This window comes from Homarus americanus, unplaced genomic scaffold, assembly GCF_018991925.1.
Source record: "Homarus americanus isolate GMGI-L3 unplaced genomic scaffold, GMGI_Hamer_2.0 scaffold56910, whole genome shotgun sequence".
Classification (NCBI taxonomy): domain Eukaryota; kingdom Metazoa; phylum Arthropoda; class Malacostraca; order Decapoda; family Nephropidae; genus Homarus; species Homarus americanus.
In genome coordinates this window covers 1,097,473-1,122,381 of record NW_024750825.1, presented here as the reverse complement: position 1 = coordinate 1,122,381, position 24,909 = coordinate 1,097,473, and the positions used below count along the sequence as shown (strand labels likewise).

Sequence of the window (24,909 nt, the reverse complement as noted above, 5' to 3'; positions counted from 1 at the left end):
TACTGTACCACTGACAGCAGGAGGATGTTGGCGGTACTGCACCACTGACAGCAGGAGAATGTTGGTGGTACTGTACCACTGACAACAGAAGGCATGTTGGCGGTACCGTACTACTGACAGGAGGAGGATGTTGGCGGTACCGTACCACTGACAGCAGGAGGATGTTGGCTGTACTGCACCACTGACAGTAGGAGGATGTTGGCTGTACTGCACCACTGACAGCATGAGGATGTTGGCGGTACTGTACCACTGACAGCAGGAGAATGTTGGCGGTACTGTACCACTGACAACAGAAGGCATGTTGGCGGTACCGTACCACTGACAGCAGGAGGATGTTGGCGGTACTGTACCACTGACAGCATGAGGGCCATAGTGACACTGTTCCACCTACAGCAGCTGGAGGAGGTTGAGGATGAGGTTGGTAGCACACATCATCCTCAACACGACACTGACCTCACATTGGGTGGCTGGAGAGAGATAAAACAACCATTGTTTACTTAATCAGCCAATTAACGTCAGCTTGATTCCTTTTGTGACATGTGAAGGGAAGAGTTCATCAAGGAATCAGTTTGTTGATGTGCTTAATTGGTTTAATTCCTAGATAATTAACAACGGCGCGGGGGCGGAGATCACAGGTAGTCTTATTGGCACCTTGATTAGCAAAGGTAGATTGAATGTGTCTGTCTATTAAAGTTGGGTGTCTGTTATTGTTGGTTGTCTGTCTGTTATTGATGGCTGTCTGTTTGTTATTGATGGCTGTTTATCATTGTTAACTGTCTGTCTGTTTTGTGTTGGTTGTCTGTGTCTGTCTGCCAAACTTCGTCAACCAAAAACAAATTACACAGAATCCACTACCAACATTAACAACCCGTAATCACCAAAATCCAGCCTCCAATCACCAAACTCCAACCTTCAATCATCAATATACGACATCTAATCATAAATCTAGCCTCCAATCACCAAAATCTAGCCTTCAATCACCAACATCTAGCCTCCAATCACTAAAATCGAGCCTTCAATTACCAATCGAACCTGCAATCATAAAATTCGCCTCCAATCACCACAATCTAACCTGCAATCACCAAAATACAGCCTGCAATCCTAAAATCAACCTCCAATCACCAACCTTCAATTCAGCCTGTAATCATAAAATTCAACCTTCAATCAACACAATCCAGCCTGCAATCACCATCACCCTTATAACTAACCCCTAACTACGATGCCCAACCAAATTACTAACAATGACAACCAACCGACACCCACCAACACCACCATCGCACAACCAGGCTAAAATCACCCACAGCCATCTCATAACCAACAACCAAAACTAACACACAAGCACCACATACAACCTACAAAACACCTAACATACAAAAAACATAAATCATAACCATTCCATAACCACAACCAACCTACTACGCCCCCCGGCCAAAGAATCCTTAAACCCAACTCATCTACCACAATCAACCACAATCATAACAACCACCGATACACTGAAGTAATAAACATTTCATCACTACTAATACATCGTGGATCAAACTGAAATTGTCATCACGAACTCTGAATATGAATAATTATCTGTGATAATCTGAACTCATGTAGCGGCAGATGAAAACAATGTTGCTGACGTGTGTGTGTGTGTGTGTGACCCCACAAGCTGAAAACATGTTGATAAGAACCAGAATTAACAAAAGCTTGATTATTTTGGGATGTCCCCATAGGCGCACTTACACCATTAGCATATGTGACAAATGTTAAGAAAACTGCACTGCATATACTACATAACTCGGCTAAAATTCTGAATGAGTCGAGTTCGAAGATAAATGAAAGGACTAAAGTCACAACGACAACCAGTTTCCCGATATAGTGTGTTTTCGACGATCCAGAGAGGAAATACAAATTACATCCTCAAAACTTTACCTGTGTCTGCAATATAAAGGAGTTCCACAACCTATGGTCCTTAGCTAAGCCTCTGTAACCTTTCATCTCAACTGTGGATGACTCAAAAGGATGTTATCACATAGACGTAAATACATGTACATAAATGTACGGCTTTATAACGCCATACTTTAGTTGAGGGAACAACTCACGGACAAATATACGAAATTTACTCTGTAAAATCCACCTACCTGAAAGGAGAGAGCCACTACGTCAACATAGAGAAGGTCAAAGTGTGAGTAACTACTGATGGTGTGAAAAATTGACATATACAGTGTTGTTCAACTCACCGGGAGAATGGTATTCATCCTCATACTCACCTGAGGAGTGGTAGGTACCCACGTAGGAGATCATACGCACTCGTACTCGGAGGGTCTTGTAAGCGTTGAGTGTACGAGACCCCAGCGTCAGCCTGCACTCAGCCTTCATGGATCCTCCCGCTGCCACTACCTGCAGGGTACCAGTGACAGCAACATCAGCAACAGTTTTAATGATGCCAGCAATAATAATAATAAAAATAAAAATACAAATAATATTAATAATAATAATAATAATAATAATTGTAATAATAATAATAATAATGGCAATGGCTGTTTTAGTAACATCAATTGTGCTATGTATTCCAGCAATGGTACAGTACCAAGGGTATTAACAATAGCACTATATGTACAACATTATCGACATTGGTATTTAAAATCACAACTGCAGTACGAGTAATGTCAGAAGAGGCAACTAAAGAACGTCAGCATTAATAACATTAAAGTCAGCTAAGATATTAAACATGTGAAACAATGTCTGTTCAGTTAGCTGAGAGACCGGTCAAAATAATACCTGGTAGCTAATAATAATAATAACGATAATCTCTCACCGCCCAAAATAAAAGAAAGTCTCCCCTGATAAGACGGAAATTAAGTTCTACCCGTTTTCATTGTGGGCGCAAGATGGATCATGGAGGGGAAATGAATTAAGAAGAAAAGAATGTGATAAAGAACGACTACAAAGGAACATGGAAGAGATGACTTGAACGAAGAAAAGAAGAAGGATATTAGAGGAAAATTGGATAATAAATTTAATAAAGGGAGTGAGAGCTGCAATAGAGAAAATGAAAGGAGACATTACTACCAAAGAAATGGGTTTAGGTGAGAAATGTCAGAGAAAACTGATAAAAGTTAAAGAAAATGAAAAGAAAGTGCTATAAGAAAAAACGGTAAGAGAAACCTAAGACATACAAACATCATAAACATTACCATAGGAGATAACAAGTAAATAGTATGTTAAAAAATAAAACAAATGTATCTAAAATTTGAGAAGCACTGGGAAACATAAAGGTTGTTAAGGAGTAGTGGATAGGGTAAGAAAATAGGGGGAAGAATTAATTAAAGGCGGGAGAAAGAAAGATGGAATATTGCTGATAAATAAATACTCATTAAATAATTATCACCGTTAAGATCATTATTCTCTACAAAGTTGTTTAAAAAAGATAAAAGAAAATATAGAAAAGTTTACACAAAAATTATATAAAATTGTAAAAAAAAACCCTCAAGAATTGTGAAAATCTTTAATCTGTTTCAATGTATATACCCCTGAACTATAATAATAATTATAATTATAATAATATTAATAACATATACATACAATCGTTTCAACAAAAAATTACCAGTAACCACTATATATACAAACTCCTCACAGTCCTAAAACCATATAAAACTATATTTCTTATCACCCACGAACAAACAGTAAATTTTATATACAACTTCTTTAATTATTTGATATTTTGTATCGAGTCTCACATTCTACTCATAATAGTGGAAATGTCTTACTAATAATGACAACATTCTACTTATAATAATATATATCCTACTTTAACGATCACTAAACCATTTTACTTATATTAATGTACACTTCTTTCCTGGAATACTGTAAGTGGGTCATATGGTTTTTATTTCTAAATATAAAAATAAAAGAAAAACAGAAATCTCTCTTAAAATAAAGATCGTCCCTATAAATATAGTGTATATAGACCAAAAATTATCGGAATTTCGCAAATATCACTAAATAGCATGACACATCACACACGCACATTGACAGTGCTAAATAAACACTCATTTGATTTACAAAGTTTGCTCTTAACAGCAGATATTCTCATTTGACTCAACTGTGAACAGGAGGAGAAGGTAGGCTTGCCATGGTGTAAGCGAGGAGAAGGAGTGAGGGAAGAGTAAGAGAGAGATGGATTGTGGTGGAGTGAGGGAGGGGAAGGGGAAGGAGGATTGCGTTGGAACGAGTAAGGAGGAGGATGAGGAGGAAGAGAGGAGTAAGGAGAGAGAAGGAGGCAAGCCGGATACACTCACCTGCTGACCGGGTAAATGCAGTGAGAGTCCTGGAGTCTTGCTCGATCCGTCACTGTATGACTTCACAAATTCCGCTGATGCCTGGCAAGAAATAGCATCCTGTGTCAGTTAAAACTTTTCCACTGTGATCATCAAATACAGTACTGTCCTAGTTTTCATCTTTTAATTTAGGATTTGCTTCATATGTAGACGATGCCATATGAAAGATAAAATAAAGTAATATCACAAGGTTGTTGACCCCATTTTGCTTAGTGACGGCGGAGGCTTACAGTCGTCTTGGTGCTAATTGTCTTTACACTCCTATACTTTCATCTACCTTCAGACCACAAATTCCTTCAAAAAGTTTTATTACAAGTCTTTCAACATTTCAGGTAAGGTACCTCAGGACTTTACAGGTAAGTTCTCAGTTCAAGACCATACTTCCCCAAGATGCTGTTGTTTACCTCGCGCGTTTTTTGTTTAATATATTCGGAGTGACGTCACAGACTGCCATGGTAATGACATACTACAATCACCACAATGGATTAACCTGAGAATTACACAGTACGAGACATCATCAGCACCCTTCCACCCTTTAATAATTTTCTGACATTTATTACGCCAGACAAACGTTCGCATTATATCTTATAATGGTAGGAGTAGTAAAAACAATTTATTTTTATAATGAAAATTAAGAGTTCTATAGCTGGCTGCTCACGGATGGTCAATGTTAACCTAATAAATCACTGATCATTAACATGGCAATTTAGAATGCATCTTACAGCTGCCTGACGTCAGACTTCAAATCCCAAGAGCCTGTACAAATAATTTTCTCAGCGCAGTGAGGAAATACCAGCGTAGATTAGTTTATGTTTAACACAGCTTTGAAATCGTTGATCACGTGTAGGGGTTTGTTTTGTCAGGTGAGTTTTTGTCGTACTCATGGTCAACATATTAAAAACTGTGTTAATTATAAACTGGCCCAAGTTGGTACCTCCTCACCATGCTGGGAAAATTAGATCCCGATTTAAAAAAAACTAATTCGTTAATTATGTTTGGGTAGTCTCTCTACAATTTCGATCCCATTTTGGGCAACTATATCTCCCTCGCTGTTAACGTGTCACATGCATTCTCTTCTTAGTGGAGATATCTACTAACAGCTAAGTGGTAAATTTAACTTAAGTACTTTCAAAATACGACTCTGGCCTCTGGTGCCTCAAACAAACCCTATGATTTATATTTCTTATATAGATTCTTGATGTTATGGTTTTCTATTGTTCATTTTTCTGAAAAAGATTATGTATGTATTGAGAGCATCTTTATATTAAAGTAACGCTTGTTAATATTCATCATCATCGTCTTTACCCTTCACTGAGTTGGTTACTTTTCTGTGTGTTAACTGGTCACTGTTCACGCCGGATCATTAAGCTGTTTACCTCTAAGAAATAAACATTGAAAGTAGAATAAGCGCTAAACTTTTCAATACCCTGCAAGATAGCTAACGTATCCGATGTGGCAAGAATCTCCACACTGCTACCGCCACTATTTTCCCCGATTCCCGATATATTGTGTTAAACTCGCTCTCTATGCTAAGTCTGAGAAATTTAAAAATCTTTAAGACATGATGCGAGTATGTTTTCCTCTACATTATAAGTTGGAGTTTTAAAAGCTTCCTTGGGTGTAAAATACGTTAAGATCTCTTGTTGAAAATATGATACGTTTTGGTATTCAAGAATTTCACATATTCAGTAAGTTTTTTTGTTAGTGGGGCATTTATTTAAGCTATAAACCTGAAGGATAAAAATAATTAGTTGTGTATATATATACAGTATATACCTGACAGTAATGACATACCTCACTACCATCCAGGAACCATTGAAGGACAGGTCTGTGGCCGTGGTAGGGATGTTGTCTGGGTTGGCAGCGGATCCTGATCAAATCTGTACTGTCGTAGATCTCTCGAGCGTCCACTAGGATGGGCGGCGCCAGCGGCTCTGCTGCGGATAGACAATGGGCGTGAGATGGGCGCCATAGTGGAGTAGAATGAGCGACGCAATAGCGTGAATTGAGTGTAGGATGGATGGAAGATGGACCGTGTAAGGTGAATATAGGAAATCTGATGTTGCAGATCGGAAAAAAAAAAATATTTCGACATCTTGACTGAAATAGAAAGAGACGAAACATGAAGCATTTTGGAACAGCAAACATGGTAGATGATAAAGTTGGTGGCCTTGTGGTATTTTGGCCAAATATTAGAATATCTTCGTAATAGTTTTCCAGTGTACATGAAGTTTGTAATTATAGTCTTCTGGATCTTCAAAACTAAATATACTATTGGAGTGATATAATTCATGTTGGTATATATCACTTGTTTATATACTAATGTACACAATACGGATCTTAGTGCAGAGGTGTTACTGAATGGCTTCTGGGATACTGCCAGACATATCGCATCATCTTTGTTGGTTGGTTGTGCAAGGTGGATAGCCTCACTGTGAAGCATCAGTACTGTTGTTAGTTTGTTGTGGTGTAGCGCTTACGTAGTCCTCCTTTATACTATTACTCTCTGCATTCCAAATTGATTTGCAATATCTTTTATTGGCACAACATTCAGATGCAGTGCTACGGTGGGTTTTGCAACTTCATTAGGAGTGGTTTCCTGTTGCTTTTTATATTGTGTTCCTCTTTCTGACTGTGTGTGTGTGTGTGTGCGCGTGTGTGAAAGATTTTTATATTCCTGAAAGCCTTTCCTCGTTATGACAAAGAATGACGAAAATCAACATTAAAAAACTCTATCAATATGTTCACTGAAATTCATTGTCTTTAATCAGATTACAGATGTGTTCTATCACACATTCTCATTCAACAACGTGTAGTGCATCGTTAACACACAGCTTAACTCCTACACACCTCGCCTTGGAGTGTCAAGTTACCAGTATTTACGTGTAGTGGTGTAAATCAAATAAATTTTTCTCTCTCGTAAAGAACAGAGATTTCATTCAAACATGAAAACAATCCAACCTTGTCCTGGACAGATCACGCCCATAGGATACACGCCCACATGAGAGGATTACCAAATCACGTGCTAGGACATAGTACACGTCACAGAGAAGTAGCTCAGCAATTGGATGAAACAAACCTATAATGTATATCTAAGTGCACATAAGCAGAAAGATATGTATCTCTTAAATTTGTAACTGTTGGTGACTAGTGTATTTGCTCTACCCCAAAGACGCGCCCAAGGACCTTTGACGTTAAAGTGCAGTAATACATGATAACATCAACAACATCATAAGGCTGGTATGGGGGTGGAGAATGAAATATTTGGCCGCGCAGGCAGGTGGACCAACCTTCAGAGATGTGGCTGATAATTATCCAGGATGTGATGGTAAATAAAGTAATCACCAATTCAGGTAAATATACTTCACCATGTGTCCCTAGTTAGATAATATAGGCTTATTATTGCTTTATGTGTGCTATTTTTATATAACATTTTGTTAAAGGAGGTTTAAGGTTAAATCCCTTTCCCTTATCACCATAATCACTAGTATTTTCGTGGTTAAATTATGATTCATGAGAAAAAGTGAAATGTTTTAAATATTACGAAACAAACAGTAAGATGTAATACAATCCCTTACTGTTTTCACCAGGTCTGTAGATAGATAAATACGTAGATATATATTCAGGAAAATCGCCAAAGAAGTTTACAATTGGTTCAGTATGTAAACAACACAGGTATATCATCTCTATTTATCGTCCACTTCCTTCTCTTCTCCTAACCCTACCACCATCCCTCTCTTCCCACTTACCGCTCTAAGCTCACGTCTACCCCTCTCTCTTCCCTCTCCCCACTTATGCAAGAAATATTGTTAAAAACTAAACTCCTAAATGTCTTTCCGGGTTATTCCCGTCTCTTTACACATCCCAGCATCATACACCTAAACATCATACACCCCAACATCATACACCCCAACATCATACACCCCAACATCATACACCCCAACATCACGCACCCCAAAATCACAGAACCCAACATCACGCACCCCCAACATCACACATACTGGCATCATGCACCCAACATTGTACACCCAACATCAATGCTTTACATCACCATATGAACACATGTAAATTTTCTAGTATAATGAAATAATCTATTATACTTGTACAGTTAAAGCCCAATATATGGTTCCTCTACCAAAACACCCCCAGGTCACATATATAAAAATTGACAAGCTTGACGGGTGGTAAATAAAGCTGTTTATTAAGCTTAGTTCAATATGTGATCATTTTATGCGAAAATTCTCGATAACTTTCGTTCTTAATGGACTTTTTCAGCGACGTCAAACGATTTATGAACACCATTCCTGACTGGTTGATTTGACTCACTGAGATAATCTCTTGACTCCCTGACCCGCTCACACCCTACGACTCATTGCATCCCTGGTCGGAACAGTAACGCACCTTAAATCAAATTTTCTATCTCCGCCTTTTATGTTCTAATTGATTGTTTGGACCGTGATATTACTGTATTATTATTATTACTGTATTCCTATTTATTATCAACATTGCTATCTCCTTTGACCTCCTCCCTTCCCCCCTCTTCTCTTCTCTCCCTCCCACACTCTCCACCCCCACGTCTTCCTCTGTTGAACTTCCCTACTTCGCGTGGTTGGTTGCTTAACTCTGCTATAAATAAACTCTACTCACTTCCTCGACCCTTCCTCCCCCCATCCACCCCCTTACCCGTGAAAAAGTATCTATTTCTAATATACGGAAGGAGAGAAAATATATCGGTGAGGGACGTATATATAGATAGAAACGTGGGAGACAGGAAAATAAATTCACCTTAGTCGAATTTATCCTCAGTGACAAGGGGGTGGAGGGTGAGGGGTGGAGAGTGAGGGTGAGAGGGAGGGTGCTGGTAGTGTTGGAGATAGTGATGGTGACGATAATAGTGGTTGTAGAGAAGCTGATAGCGGTTGGTGGAAGTGTATGGGAGTGGTGGTGGTAGTGGTGGTAATTGTGATTGTAGTGAAACTGATAGTGGTTGGGAGGAAAAAGTTGTGTTGATGATGATGATGATGATGGTGAGGGTGGTGGTGGTTGTGTGAGTAGGTGATGGGTTATAGTGAGATCAGTGGTGGTAGCAGTAGTGGTGTAGGTGGTGGTAGTAATCATGAAGGAAGAGGTGGTGGTGATGATGATGACGGAATAACTAGTGATTATAATAAGGTTATCGTGTTGACTGTGACGGTAGTAGAGAGGGTATTGCTACTGGTTACAATACATATAAACACTGTCTATTGTAATCATAGAATATATTAGATCCTTAATTATATAACAATGTCTATACTATAGATAGACAGTAGAGATATTAGAAGGGGGTGTTAAATGGCGGGTGTTAAACGGAAGATTGAAACTAAAGATGAATAATGTAGAATTACTAAGTGGTAGTGTAGTAGTGAAGGAAACACGACTAAGAGATGGAGCTTTATTCCCGAGTCCAAATATCTGTTTTTTGTTTAGATTTAAGTGAAAATAGTAGTAAATGAAAGGCTCAGGGAAAACCATGAAAAGTTAATACAAGTTAGTTAGATAAGAGAAATGAATGTAACATGCACCTAAGAACTAAAGCGAGTGGGAGAATTTAGTTGATATTACACTGAGAATCTACTCTTGGTAGTTAGATACGTGTAGAATGACCCACAAACAAATTTTATATGAAAAAAAAATCCTAGAATGTGCAGCTGAGATACACACGCGACCAAGAGAACTGTGTGTGTGTGTGTGTGGTGCATCAAGGAGGTAGCCCCATGTGTGTGTACATGACTAGCAACCATGGCGGTGATTGATCTTTGTTAATAAATGTGATGCAGGTGTGTGTGTGTGTGTGTGTGTGATGCTGGGGTGTGTGTGTGTGTGATATTGTTGAATATTAACAAAACATTTCCTTTCTTATACTGTAAATTGAAGCATCAACATAACACAGACGGGGTAAAACTATACTTCACACAGTCGGGTTTCACTTGACGACTAGAACATTTATGGCAAGTTAGTCTCTCGTGTGTTTGTGGGGTCATTCTTCACGTACCGTACAGTAGAGTATCAGTGCAATAATAATACCTTTTTTCCCACCTTCAGTACACCGTAACATGAGTGAGTTACATAGACGCTATTTCGTATAACTTGATGTGAGTTACGCGCCATTGAGTATCCCGGTTGGGAATATTTTCTGCCTATCTGGGTAAGACGTCAGTATAATTTTGTCTAGAACCGGACAAGATCTTCCGCCCAATAAATACGTCAGGTATTTTTAATGTTGTCGTAAACAAACAACCGCCATCATCTTCCAATTATGGTCATTGATGTTTGACGTGGTAGAGGCAGGTTATCTATGTGGAATGGATTTCACAAAGGGTAGTTGACCCAGACGGAGCCAAAAACAAGCTTGGATTTGACGTTGAAATGATCTGATATTGTATTTTCCCTTCTGACTCTAAACCTGTGTTGGAGACGTCAGTAAACTGTCATAAGCTGGTAGAGGAGATATAGAGTGAGTGAATGAGTAAGTGTCCGTACGTGCGTGTGTGGGTGGAGGAGGGTGGAAGAGGTGAGTAGGATGATGGAAGAGAAGGAGGAGGGGGGAAAGGGGGAGTGGGAGGAATGTGAGGATGGAGGAGAGAAGAGAGAATAAGAGGGAGGGAAGGAAGGAGAGTGAAGGGGATGGCAAGGGGAGAGGAGAGGGAAGGTAAGAGGCAGGGCAGGTGTTCCATGTTTGGCCGTAACACAACAAAATCTTGTATAAAACTAACTGGCCGTGCAGATACAGCTCCCTGAGGGAAGGTGGAGGGGACGGGGGGAGAAAAGGGGTGGGGGAGGGAAGAGAGACGGAGAGAGAGGGAAAGAAGTGGGGGAAGGGAATTGACGAGGAAGAGAAGGGGAGAGGGGGTGGGAGAGGAGAGATACTTAGCCGTTATATTTACTAATACGTCGGCATATCATGTATCTGCCAATACTGACACATGCACAAACACACACACACACACACGTGCGCACTCGCACGAGGCCATATGTATGTATATAAATATATACGTGTGTATACACACAAAACCACACAGTTACACATACACTAATATCATAATAAACAAGAACTAAACAAGCTAAGCCGTATCCTCAGTCTCACCTGATCAAATCCCGCCACTGTGACTAAGTGGCAAATTATCAGGGAAGCTCTTGAAGTTGAAACCTCAGACCCGTGCTTAGGGAAGACCCAATTTAAAGGGGACAAAAATTTATCTTCCACTATCCTACTGTAATCGCAACATGCAATATGTTAAGGTTTGTTAATGTTTGTTTCTCACTTATTCTAAACATCACAGTGTACGTGTTAAATGTGTAGATGTACTATGTACTGTGCATGTACAGGTTTTGTTAATATATATATATATATATATATATATATATATATATATATATATATATATATATATATATATATATATATATATATATATATATATATATAAATCACTGTAAGTGCGCGTGATCCAGGTATATGCTGATAACCAAGGAAAAAACACAAGTTCGCCAAATACATCTTCAGGGTGTATTTCTCCTTAGTCTGTACTCACCCTGAAGATATATATATATATATATATATATATATATATATATATATATATATATATATATTATATATATATATATATATATATATATATATATATATATATATATATATATATATATGGGCCAGCAAAATAAATTAACCTAACCTCAGGTCTCGAGTCCAGATAATCTGTCCTTGCCGCTACAGGGAATAAGTTAATTATCTGATTAATTGATGTTGATTCACTTGAAAATCGTCACTCAAGATCACACTGGTTCAGCTTAACAAAAAGCACAGACACACAGACAATAATAAACAGCGTATCGATTCACTGGAATCTTATTTCCGCCACAGCTTAAGTTACTTTTGTGTATCCTGGTATTTAAACCTCGAGTCACTCACTGGACAATTATCAATATAGTAGTGAATCAGGTGGGCTAGTGGTGCTACTCTACAGTATATGTTTACACCTTTGTTATTGTACTTCACGCCTTTATTTGATACAACTGCTATTTCTACTGCTACTACTACTAATAGTAATAACTTTTACAACAATAATAATTTACAATAGTAATCAAAATTATTACAATAAAAATATGAGGACAGGTCATGAGTGAGGATGAGTTGTGTGTCGGTCAGGAAGGTGAGGAGCAGTGAGGCTATTTCTGTCTTACCTTCACCTATCTTATTTTGGTGCGTCTTGATTATAACACACACACACACACACACACACACACACACACACACACACACACACACACACACACACACACACACACACACACACACACACACACACACACACACACACACACACACACACACACACACACACACACACACACACACACACACACACACACACACACACACACACACACACACACACACACACACACACACACACACACACACACACACACACACACACACACACACACACACACACACACACACACACACACACACACACACACACACACACACACACACACACACACACACACACACACACACACACACACACACACACACACACACACACACACACACACACACACACACACACACACACACGTATTAAGAAACGACGCCCCATGTCTGCCCTGACTATGTACACACAAGTTGTATATTCACAATAGCTTAATGTGACTCAAATGCACTTATCACACTCTAGCTAATTCTGTACATACTTAAGTGAGGGCGAGCAACATGCACCAAAAATACACTGGACCTTCCCGCTTGTGGTCCCCGTGATTAATATATCAGTAATATTTCTATTTTGGATAATATTTATGTTCCCGATGTGATGAACTTAAACTAATGAGAGTTGGGATGAAGGGCGTTCAATTTAGATTAGCTGCGGCGGAGGTGATGGCCAGGTAGGGAGGGCCCTGGGCTGTGATTGGTCGAGATTTCTGAGGGGTTAGTGATGGTACACAAGATATAAATTGAGACTGGTTGAGATAGCCGAGAGGGTTATTAATTTAGTATCAAAAGCAAACTGAGATTAGTTCAGATTGCTAAGGAGTTCATGACGTGGGGTAGAGGCTGGGCTATGATTACTGAGATATCTCTGGAGTTAGTGAGGAGACTCAGACAAGGAGTTGTGATTAGTTGATATTTTCACTAGGTTAATGATGTAATACAGAAATTAAATTGTGACTGGTAGAGATTTTTAAGAGCATAGAAGCCTGGCTGTGACTGGTCGAGGTTTCACACAGGAAATGACAGAGCGTAAAGGTTAATAATGGTATGTTGATGTGAGTGTGACGTCAATAACTTAAGGCTGAATTAACATTAACTGATTCTGATTGAGGCATCTCTCTCTAGTCCTGTCTCTCTTTAGTTCTGTATATCTCTCTCTCTTTAGATCTGTCTGTCTTTCTCATTAGCTTTGTCTGTCGAACTCTTTCTCTTTCTAGCAGTCAATTATATATAAGGAAATTGGGGAGGGACATAAAATGTTAAAAGTAGGAATAAATGTAAGAACAAATGGATGGTGCAGGAGCAATTAGAAACAGGGAAATTAAGCACGATAGTAATTAGAGTGGAGATATGAGAAAGAGAGAAAATTACAATGTTGACATTAATCAAGGTTATGTGTATACTGTGAGGGTGTGAATATCAGGTTTGAAAACAACAGGGGGGGGATGTGGAGACAGAACAGGAAGTTATTGGGAAGATAGAGATGTAAACCGCTCTAATGGCAGCTGGGGATTGAATAATTCATTGGGGAGGATCTGGTAGATATGCTGACAAGGAACGAGTTGACAGTGGTAAAATCCTTCTTCGAAAAACGGGAATCACATAAGGCAACATCTGAGAGATACAGCAGTAGGAGTAAGATTACTTAGTTGATGCTTAAGGGAGATCAGCTTTGGAGGGTGAGGGACTGTGGGGCTTTCACGGAGGAGCACATAGTACTTCAGCCTAAGCCGTAGGTGTTTGAGGTGATAATTAGAAAGGGCAAACAGACGTCAAGAGGAGAATAATTATAAGGTGGCGGTGTAGATGTGACGAGAAAGAGAGAGAGAGAGAGATGGAGAGGAAATATAGAAAATACTAGTAATAGCGTTAGCATGAAGAAATAGGAGAGAGAAGGAATTATAAACCATAAGAATATCAAGTAGCATCAAAGAAAATACTGGGGACATAAGTAATACCGATTAGCAGTTATATTTCAGGAACACCGGCACTAACGAAACAAGAAGATAAACTACAGAGGATAATTGGATTCGAATAAAATATTGAGTAAAATGATGGAAAAGGAGGATGACGGGGATGAGAGAGAAAATTGGGGAAGGAAGAAGCATTTTAGAACAAAGCAAGTTGGTAGCATAATAACCTTGAGAGCAATACATATACTGAAGAGAATACAAAGACTAAGAAATAAAGACGGGAAGAAAAGATATCAAGCAGAATGAAGAGTCGGGAAGACAACATATCAGGGTTTTCTCAACCGCCTTGGCTATAATAGAGATACTGGGAAGTGAAAAAAAAACTGGTCGATAAAATGTAAAATACGGAAGTGGCTGGTAGGAGGGAGAGAGGTGAAGGAGATGGAAGGGTGAATTGTGTGCATATAAGTGGTTGATGCTGGATTGTGTGAAGCGACAACAGTAAACCTGATGAATAATTATGGTCTTACTATGAAATGGGAGTACCATAGCATCAGCACCAGCAGCCGCAGCAACAAGAATGATTGAAGGGCATTATAGCGAAAAAAAAAAGAAACGCTTTGACCTTCAGATTTACTGGGTTGGAATGCACTTTTCCTGTTATTAGATGGATTCAGCACATGTTTTATTTATTTTTTTTGTGTGTTACATAGGCAAATAAATCCCAAGGTTTGTAGGTGTTTTCGGCATGAATCCATCTTTCTATTGGTAAATTATTTCCATCCTTGCTTATACTGTAATTATTTCTATTAACAAGATATAATTCCTGCTTTACACTGGTTCGTGGTAAATAATTTCATCTTTACAGCAGTGAATCATAATAAAATCCTCTTCTTGTAAACGCTGTTGGTAAATAAATCTTCACCATGAATGTGCTGTTTCGCGAATAAATTCCAATCTATTACTACAAAAAAACCCGCTAAAACGTAAACTCCTTCTTTATACCTATCGAGGCCGATATATAAAACCTACCAATCCTACCTGCCCTTCATACTTGAGTAAATCCTTCCCCGGAGACGACACCCCAGCACGACCCATTTGCCAAATGGATTTACCAAAGGCTTCTTATCCTCGCCATGAAGAAACTCCAGCAAGATCAAGTATTTATTTCCGTCGGAACATATCGTCATCCCTGGAGGTCAGCACAACGAGCGACTTTCGCAGAAGACCGGAACAATATACGCCACAAAAAACTGGGAAGTGGCCATGACGCAAAGAGAACGAAGCTTCGGCGTCAAAACAGGTAAACAACGAAAGGGTGAGATCCTTTATAAAAAAAAACGACGTTAAGTTGGCGAGTGTTAGATCGAAGGAAAAAAAACACCTCTAGAAAATGAATCTACAGCAAAACAAATGGTGTCAGGAACTGATTGAATCTCTTTTGGAACGAGCGGTAATTGCAGATTAAAATGTTATTATAGAAAAGAAAGTACAAAATAATGAGACTGTAAGGGGAACTGATCTCTCATGATTTATAAAGGACAGAATGTCTTGCATGAGAGAGAGAGAGAGAGAGAGAGAGAGAGAGAGAGAGAGAGAGAGAGAGAGAGAGAGAGAGAGAGAGAGAGAGAGAGAGAGAGAGAGAGAGATTGATTGATTTAATAACCTCAACAATATCATGAATAGAACAAGGTGCACTTGTGAATATCTGCTAAGACAAGACCCCCAAAATAGGATTTGTTCGTCATTAATAATAAAACCTTAGAATTTTATCTTTAATTGGATTATTAAGTATGGAAATGGGGTAAGGTAGGGAGGAGACTGTAAGAAAGTGAGGGATAGTGGGAGGATGAGAGACAGTGGAAGATGGTGAGAGACAACGAGTGGCAATGAGAGACAGTCAAATGTAAGGAAATATAAACAGTATAACTGGGAGAAAAATGGGGACAGTCATAGAGAGAGAAACCGCGGGAGAAAGTGGGAGATGAGATAAATTGAAGAGATAGTGTGAGACAGAGAAAAATATATCACAGAAGAGTGAGAGTCAGTGATAGAAAATGAGATACCATGAGAAAGAGACAGAGATAAAATGATATACAATGAGAAACAGCGAAAAAGAGATACAATGGAAGCGGGGAAGGGGGGGAGGGGGGGGGGAGGGTGTTACAGGGAGAAATGACAGGAGACAGTGTGTGAAAGGCTGCGGGAGATGGCAAGTGACTGTGAGAAGGAATGGGAGATTATAAAAGACAGTAAGAGAAACTAACTGTAGTAGGTACTCACACATGACGACCATAGAGGCTGTAGAGGCTTCAGTACGGAAGCTCGGGTGCTCAGCTATCACTTCACACCGGTAATGACCCGAGGCTGACACAGTCAACTTCGTCAGCGATAAAGTCACCTGCTGCTCGTTCCTGACCAATTCCTGAAATTAGTAAATGTCACAATGTTAAGGCAATAAACAAATAATAATGTTAGATGGATTATACTACTACTAATACAGTAATAATAATAACATAATAATTTCTTGGTTCCACTCAAATGTATTTTGTCATTAGTGAAGGCAAGACATATTGTACTTGTTAATCATAAATTACTTATGAATGTTCAAATACTTTATAGGAAACTACAGGGTCATATTGAGTGATAAAACGCTAAAACAAAATTGGTCAAGAATTATCATGTTTATACTCATGGCTATTGATTAGCTTAACTTATTATGAGGTGGATGAAGAGATACAAAAACATTAAATAAATGAGGAAATAATACAGTTAATGAAGAGAGACAAATGAAACAGAGAAAAAAAATGAAAGCGAGTGCAAATACCCCTCCCCTCCCCCAACCCACACACACATACTAACACAGACATCTCCTTAACTTGCATGTGTACAAAATATATCTCTCGTAACTATATTGATTCACGACGCAATAATTATCCTGTTTATGATACTCAGTCGTTCTTCGGGTGTTTTTTAATGTGATGTAAACAGACCTTACTAATTCACCAGCATGTTATATAAATTTATTTCTTGGTTCTTCCTATTGCTCTTGTGCCTTCAACTGAACTCTAGGGTAAGATAATGCAATGCTACGTAGGTGAAGGGCAGGTTACTGTAATGTTGGGTAGGTGAAGGGTAGGTTACTGTAATGTTAGGTAGGTGAAGGGCAGGTTACTGTAATGTTAGGTAGGTGAAGGGCAGGTTACTGTTATGTTGGGTAGGTGAAGGGCAGGTGACTGTAATGTTGGGTAGGTGAAGGGAAGGTTACTGTAATGTTGGGTAGGTGAAGGCAGCTGTAATGTTAGGTAGGTGAAGGGCAGGTTACTGTAATGTTAGGTAGGTGAAGGGCAGGTTACTGTTATGTTGGGTAGGTGAAGGGCAGGTTACTGTTATGTTGGGTAGGTGAAGGGCAGGTGACTGTAATGTTGGGTAGGTGAAGGGAAGGCTACTGTAATGTTGGGTAGGTGAAGGGCAGGTGACTGTAATGTTGGGTAGGTTTAGGGCAGGTTACTGTTATGTTGGGTAGGTGAAGGGAAGGTGACTGTAATGTTGGGTAGGTGGTATGGTTTGTTACTGTAATGGTGGGTAGGTGTATGGTAGCTTACTGTAATGTTAGGTAGCCGTTGGGTAGGTTACTTTAATATTGGGTAGCTGTCGGGTAGGTCAGTTTAATATTGGATAGGTGTAGGTTAAGTTAAGGTAAGTATTGCTTTGGCTAAGGCGCTAAGCTCATGCTCTAGGGACAGGGGAAGTTAAAGTTAAAGTTTCAGATATAGGGTAGGTTCTAAGTTAGCAAGGGTACATACCTTTATTTAGGTCAAGTTAAGTTCAGGATGGGTTGCAAAAATTCTTCGGGTCAAGGTCGAATGTAGCTTCAGGTTAGGTAAGGTTCAGTTAGGTTTTAGTGTAGTTCAAGGTTGATTTAGTTAAGAATTAAAATTTAAGTGTAAGATTGACTAAGTCACGTTTAATTGAGGTTCAGGTTTACAATGTCATGTTGGTTTTAATTGTAGGTTACAGACAGATTAAATTAAGGTTTCAATTTAGGTCTAGGATAAGCTAAATTGATTAGAAGATGTGGAGGAGCATTAGCTTACGCCATGGTTGGGAAGGACCAATCAGCACCCGTCCTACCCACATACAAGTAGTGCATTGCACAAAAGCTCGACCCTTTGACTTCGTGTCGTCTCAACATTTAATTTAGCTGTCCACCATATCAATCTTCAGTTAGACCTTATTTTTCTCCCCGGACGAATCAAACTCTTTGAGGAAACCTCTCTTATAAGCCTTCATTTTCACTGGAAACTTGCCCGTACATGATGAAACGAAGCCATAATTTAATTATCTGGTCAGAGGGCCCATCGTGTCACGGCTTCCCCTCCAAGTAAGATGAGGAAAACAAATGATTGGTGAAAAAACAACACTGGAATTAACTCAGGGTTGTATTGTAAAACCTGTACTCAATGTTGTCAACAATTTCTTGTTTTAAAATAAGAAGTATTTTGGTTTATTTATATTATTAATGAAAATGCTATTTATATGTTGACTAATTTAAACAGAATATGGATATAAATTTTCCAGAAATTCAAGGCAATAGCCCATTTAAAATAAGTAATGGTCTGCGTGTGATATAGTTACCGAAAAATAATCCATATATCCAATGTATATTTCAACAGTGAATATATCTTTTCTCGCTTAAATCACACAACTCGAGAACTCTGAAACTTGTTTACATCAGTAACGACAAATTCATATACTGTATATTAGTTATGTGACCGACTAATGAGGTATTGGTCGATTGAAAAATTACCTACCCAGGGGACGTGAGGCTGGTAGTCACACTTATTCTTATTAAGTTACTGAACAGATTTACGGCATTGTTTGAGGAAGGAATTGAAGAACAGAAAACAGAACAGTAATGGAAGAATGCAAAGTAATAATTTTGGGGAATTAACATAAGTTGTGACGAGGGAGAAAATAAAGAGTTGTAGGACATGAGTTGCCAGTCAAAGGAGCGAAATATAAGCTGAAAGATGTACAGTAGATGTACTAAGACGACCTGGTCCCGGAGAGTACAACCACATAATGCTTAAAACCAAAGGCGAAGGAGTATAAAAACAATGTGAAACAGGAGTGAAGAACACAAGAAACCACACAAACACCAGACAACACTCACGGTAACATAAAACTTGTGGCTGGGTTTGATGTAGATGGGCCTGTTAAGTTCGGTAGGGACGTAGCGGTAGAACTCCGTGCCATTGTGGTACCACTTAAGAGAATAGAGTCTGGTGGCCCGGAGGTCGTAGGAGCAACTCAGAGTAGCCTGATCCCCAACGAAGGCATATTGGGGCACGTGCAAACCAATGACCAGATCCCCAGCGATACCTGTGGAGGATAACTCAGTCTTGTTATGTGTGTCCTCGGTAGTTTCCGAGCAGATCTCCAGCAGCACCTGGGACAGGGTAAAATACTACAGACACAATACTTCATAAGACTAACACACTTCTCCCTCTCCTCACAACACCGTGACAGGTGGATCATAACATAAGTAGGTTTAGATGTTTTCAAAACAAAGGGATGTAGTTTTTATCATCAAGGGAATAGTTTCACGGCTTTCTTCTCTGAACATTCTAGTTAATTGATACGTGCGTCATCCATGCACTTGCTATTTTGTTTAAAATTTACGACAAAACCTTTTGAGTTGCTAACTTGCTATGTACCCAACTTTTGAATTGTTATTTTTATCTGAAAGGTTTATCAAAAGGATCTTTACATATAAGGAATCAGATACCGAATATTTTGTCAAAGAAATACAAAAATTATTTCTCGTAACAACGATAACGAAGCTTTAAGTGTTTCTGATCCCAGAGACGACTGGGTAAACAGTAAACAGTAGATACAAACACTTGAACTAATCCTCATGAAAAAAAAAAAATAATAACAATATACAGTAATGCATGGTGCAGTAAAGCTTAATATTCCACAAAACACACACACACACACACACACACACACAGCTGGTCCGCTGAAGTCACCAACTCGTTCCGAGAATAAAAAAGTAAACATCAACAAACTCCTCTTTATCCACCTTCAATGGCATAAAACAGTTGATCCACGAATGTAAACAAACTCCTTATTCCCCTAGTGTTGCGAGAGGCTGCGAGGCCTTCAGCGTGTCTCATCCCATTCACCAGCTTGCTACATCATCACCAAAACCCAACATTAATTTGCCTGACTTTTGAATCCGTGAGATATGTTCCTCAACGCAGATAGACTTTCCTTATGTCCGGGCGTGACTTAGGATATGTGGGGTGTTTGCGCTGTACTGGTGGTAGACGTGTCAGGTTAATTCATCACATATTAAGAATTTGCACCAGACAGAAATATTCTCCAATTCCTTAAAATGTCACATAAATGAAGGTTATTTAATTACGAATTATTAAATACTTCTCTAAACCTTTCACATTGCACAACAGAAACGTGAGTGAGTTGGAGATCTTAAACACTGATTCAAGAAGGGAAATTGTAGATTTAATTTTTGTATCGCTGTTGTAGCCAGGAGGCAAGGCCAACTCGTTCTGTCCCTCTTGCGAGGCGTTTCACACAAGGAACATTCTGAGGATCACAGCGAATAAAATTATCTGAATGTGTAATCGTGGGTAAAAAACTACTTACTGTAGAAAAAATGACCGAGGACGCTTGCACGCGCACAAGCATGATAAGGTGGTGCTTCGTCAAGTGCCAGCCATCTAGTGGTCCTCATCCGGCCTGCCTCCACACCTCTCCACTTAATGGGACCCAACATAGGGGGTAATGATGGATATGGGCTAAAATGTACTATATTCAGTTATTAGTTACTGATAAACATGCCCATGGTCAACTAAGAAGAAAAGATGTCTACATCGTAATGCCAGTGTTAGCACTAACGTACCAATCGACGCTAAACTCGGGAATAGACGGATAGGTAACAATGTCATAGGGTGAATAACATACACAGCTTCATGAAACCGTAGGGTAGGGGATAGTAGACTACATGTAGTATATGGGTACATCAAGGAACCAGATCCCACAACTTAGTATGTGGTAAACTGATCTATTCGGTGGCTAGGTACCGGCTTGTCGGCTACGGCGACCTCAATCCCAAGAACACTCAGTCAATTGCAGCGTAGATCCACGGATAGTACAGTACATATACTGTATTACTGACAGGGTTAACTATTGGTTCTACGAAATTATTCTATAGGAATATATATTGTGTACAAATTTCATGTATTAGAACAAAAGTCTCATGTGAGGATCGAGTGACTAATAATATGTGAATCGAATTTGTATAGAATGAATGGTAGGTTATGACGGTATGAATGGTTATCCCACACAGTGCGGAACAGACCGCTATAATCCTGGTGATGATAACCAGATCTTCGAATATATTTCATTAATGTCGACATACACAAGCAAGACAAACTAGACCACAAACTATGACAGACCCTCATGGACCACCTCAGTAAACTACGAGTATACCCCACCGTATAGTTCAGGGAGGCGGTCTATGAGGGAACTGCCGGTTATTGAATGTCACCACTACAGACTAACGTATCATTATAAACGTGAGTATTGTGAGGATCACAGGGGGCGGGTGAGGTTCACTGGGGGTTGGTGAGGTTTACAGGGGCTGGGTGAAGATCACAGTGGGTGGATGAAGATCACAAGGGGGTGGGATGAAGATCCTGGCTGGGAGACACCCTGAGCATGGTCAACATCACATGTACAAACACTATAACTTGCAATATATCGCTGGTACCGTATGTTGCAACGATGCTTTACCTCTTTTTGAAAGTGGAAATCAACGCAAATCTTGAAGTTATTATCCTTTGACAAAACCACAATCAACACTGTAAACTAAAAGAAAGATACTCACCGTTGACATATATTACCGCGAGGAGACACACACGCTGCAGGTTGGTGTTGGACAGCCAGCCATGCATTTTTGGCATGTGTCCTCTGGTCTTGAAATCGCCAAAAACCTCGATATTTACGCGATTTACCAATGTGTTCACCATCAGATATTATACTAATATAGTATAATCAACATATTGGGGAGTTACTTCAGACATTGATATAAATGCAGTTGTTATATTGAAGTTTCAAGTGAATGTTCCTGTACGGAATTAGCGATGTCAACACACGTGTGTGGAAGACGAAGGAGGCGAGCTGGCACGTCTATCCCTCACGCCGGTCAGACACACACTGAGGGTTGATGCTACTAACCTACAAATGACTTAGAGAATTCGTTTTGCTACGCCTTCCTTGATTATTCCTAGCTGTAAACTGGTACCTCTTTATTCCTTTGAGTTTGTATGTATGTATGAAGATGTATGGATATATTGATATTAGCATACTCATACGAAAATCAATATACAGAATAAATACATGCACAGATAAAGACGCGCGTGCCCAAACATATTTACTCTGCACATAGAAATCACACACACAAACACTACCTGAACCATTCTGCTTCCTCTTCTTACTACTACGACTTCCGTTGCTACTTGTGAACTTTTAATGTAGTTTAACAGCAAAACATAATCAGTGCTCCCACTGTGCAGTGAATGGCTTTGCAGCACCCGATGAAACCATTCACATCTTACTGACACAAAACGTTGTTCAGGTTGAAGCCAGTTATCATTATATAATTTTCAGTTCCCAAATTATATTGATTAAGCAGCGTTGTCTGTTTGTAATTCTATCTGTTAAAGTGCATTCCTTAAGGATAAATATGACATCAAATTGGGATATAATCGATGTCTACAGTGATTATGGATTGCAACAATATAGTTTTTTTTTTTAAGTGTAGTTTACAGGGCCGAGTGGATACAGTACCTACCTCCTATTTTAAGGGTCGCTGGTTCACTCCCAATTCACCAAACTATGAATAAGTATCAAAGTTAATTGGTGGAGAAAGTGAAGGCGGTCACGTGAAATGCCGGACACACTAGCAATTTGTGTACCGAAAAAGGTTTAGAATAGAGTCTGCTGTTTCAGCACTGTCCCTAACAGGTCGTCAGGCTGCGGGACCCAGTTTCACATCAACGTAAGGGATGTGGCGGGTGAATGGATAGATTTTTTAGATTGAGTAAGTGCTCGCCTTCTATCCTCAGGGTCACCAGTTCACCCCGAGTCGCCCTCGCTCTATAACACCTCCACCCCCACCCTTCTTGTGGAGGACCTCAATGCCCTGCACTCCAGTCTCCCGGGGTAACTATTGACTTTCTTACCTGCAAACCACTGATGACCCTGTTACCAACACCTCTTCCCCTCCTGACCAGATCTCCCTCCTAATGCCACGCTTTGCCATAAACAGATGAATTGTACCGGGAATTTTCCCCCCACACATTCATCATTCTGTCACTTTATGTAACTTGCTGACAAAACCCATGGCCCTTCAGGCCTTTACGCCCTTAATGCATGAGTCATGAAGGCAAGCATGAACTACGCATGCTTCCCAGATGGGCGCTGTAATCGCTTCACCTTGCATCCCAATAAACTAGCCCCCTCGGGGAAAAAAGTTTTCAGCAGTAAATGGGCGTCTAACTTTACACTTGGTAAGTCGAGAGCCGTCGAATATAGTGCTGGTACGCCGCCTATCTACCGAAGGCTTGTAATTCATTGTATTGTATCCACACTGTCCTTAACGGACAGTGGAACCCATTTTCACTTTCAGAGCAACGAACTAAAGAAAATTATTGGTGATCCCACTGTGACGAGCAGTCATACAGTTGCTGACGAGATATACAATTTGGACTAATATAAATATTATTATATGATTTTCAATTTCCAGATCACAGTAATTTCGCAGTGCTTACCAGCCTTGAAATCTATTTATCTATCAGAGATTTTTTGGCTCTAGCATAGGAAATACTTTATTTTTATTTTTATTAATTGTTTTTTACGGGGATTAGCCCACCCTGGCACAGGTCACTGACCCACATCGGGCCTGGGGGCGAAAATGTATAATAATAATACAGTCGCGGTCTGACCACGTAAGAGGACAAACGTGTGCCCATAGGTGCTCCTGTCCTCCCGCTCGTCACACAAAGACCACCTCAGTCTCTACCTACCCCTTCGCCGGCAAGTATTCCCAGCGATGGGTCAACGTAAGCGCCCCAGAAGAGGCGTCCCCTCTCTCATGGATACAGACATTTCTCAGACGGATAGTCATAGTGCATCCCACACCCTGCAAGAGTCAGACCTCAGCGATAATGACAGTAACAGTAATGTTTCTATGGGAAACACTTGCCGGAGTGGCAACACCAATGCCAAGGGCAGCGACTCTCCCCTCGACACCCACCCCCCTGCCAACCAGCCAAGTAAATTGTATCTGCACTTCCCCAAGGACTTATTGAAAACAGTC

General features: G+C 39.7%; 1 protein-coding gene across 1 annotated transcript; it reads right to left on the bottom strand.

Annotated features, from left to right (window-relative positions):
* LOC121854213 lies at positions 1-22,732 on the bottom strand. The gene is made up of 7 exons (XM_042348711.1): positions 22,417-22,732; positions 19,675-19,883; positions 16,782-16,923; positions 6,123-6,265; positions 4,290-4,370; positions 2,259-2,388; positions 1-467 (listed from the first exon to the last, which is right to left on the bottom strand). Exons 1-7 carry the CDS (start codon positions 22,556-22,558, stop codon positions 388-390), a joined length of 927 nt encoding a protein of 308 aa, XP_042204645.1. The 5' UTR covers positions 22,559-22,732; the 3' UTR covers positions 1-387.
* Positions 22,733-24,909: the final 2,177 nt, after the last annotated feature.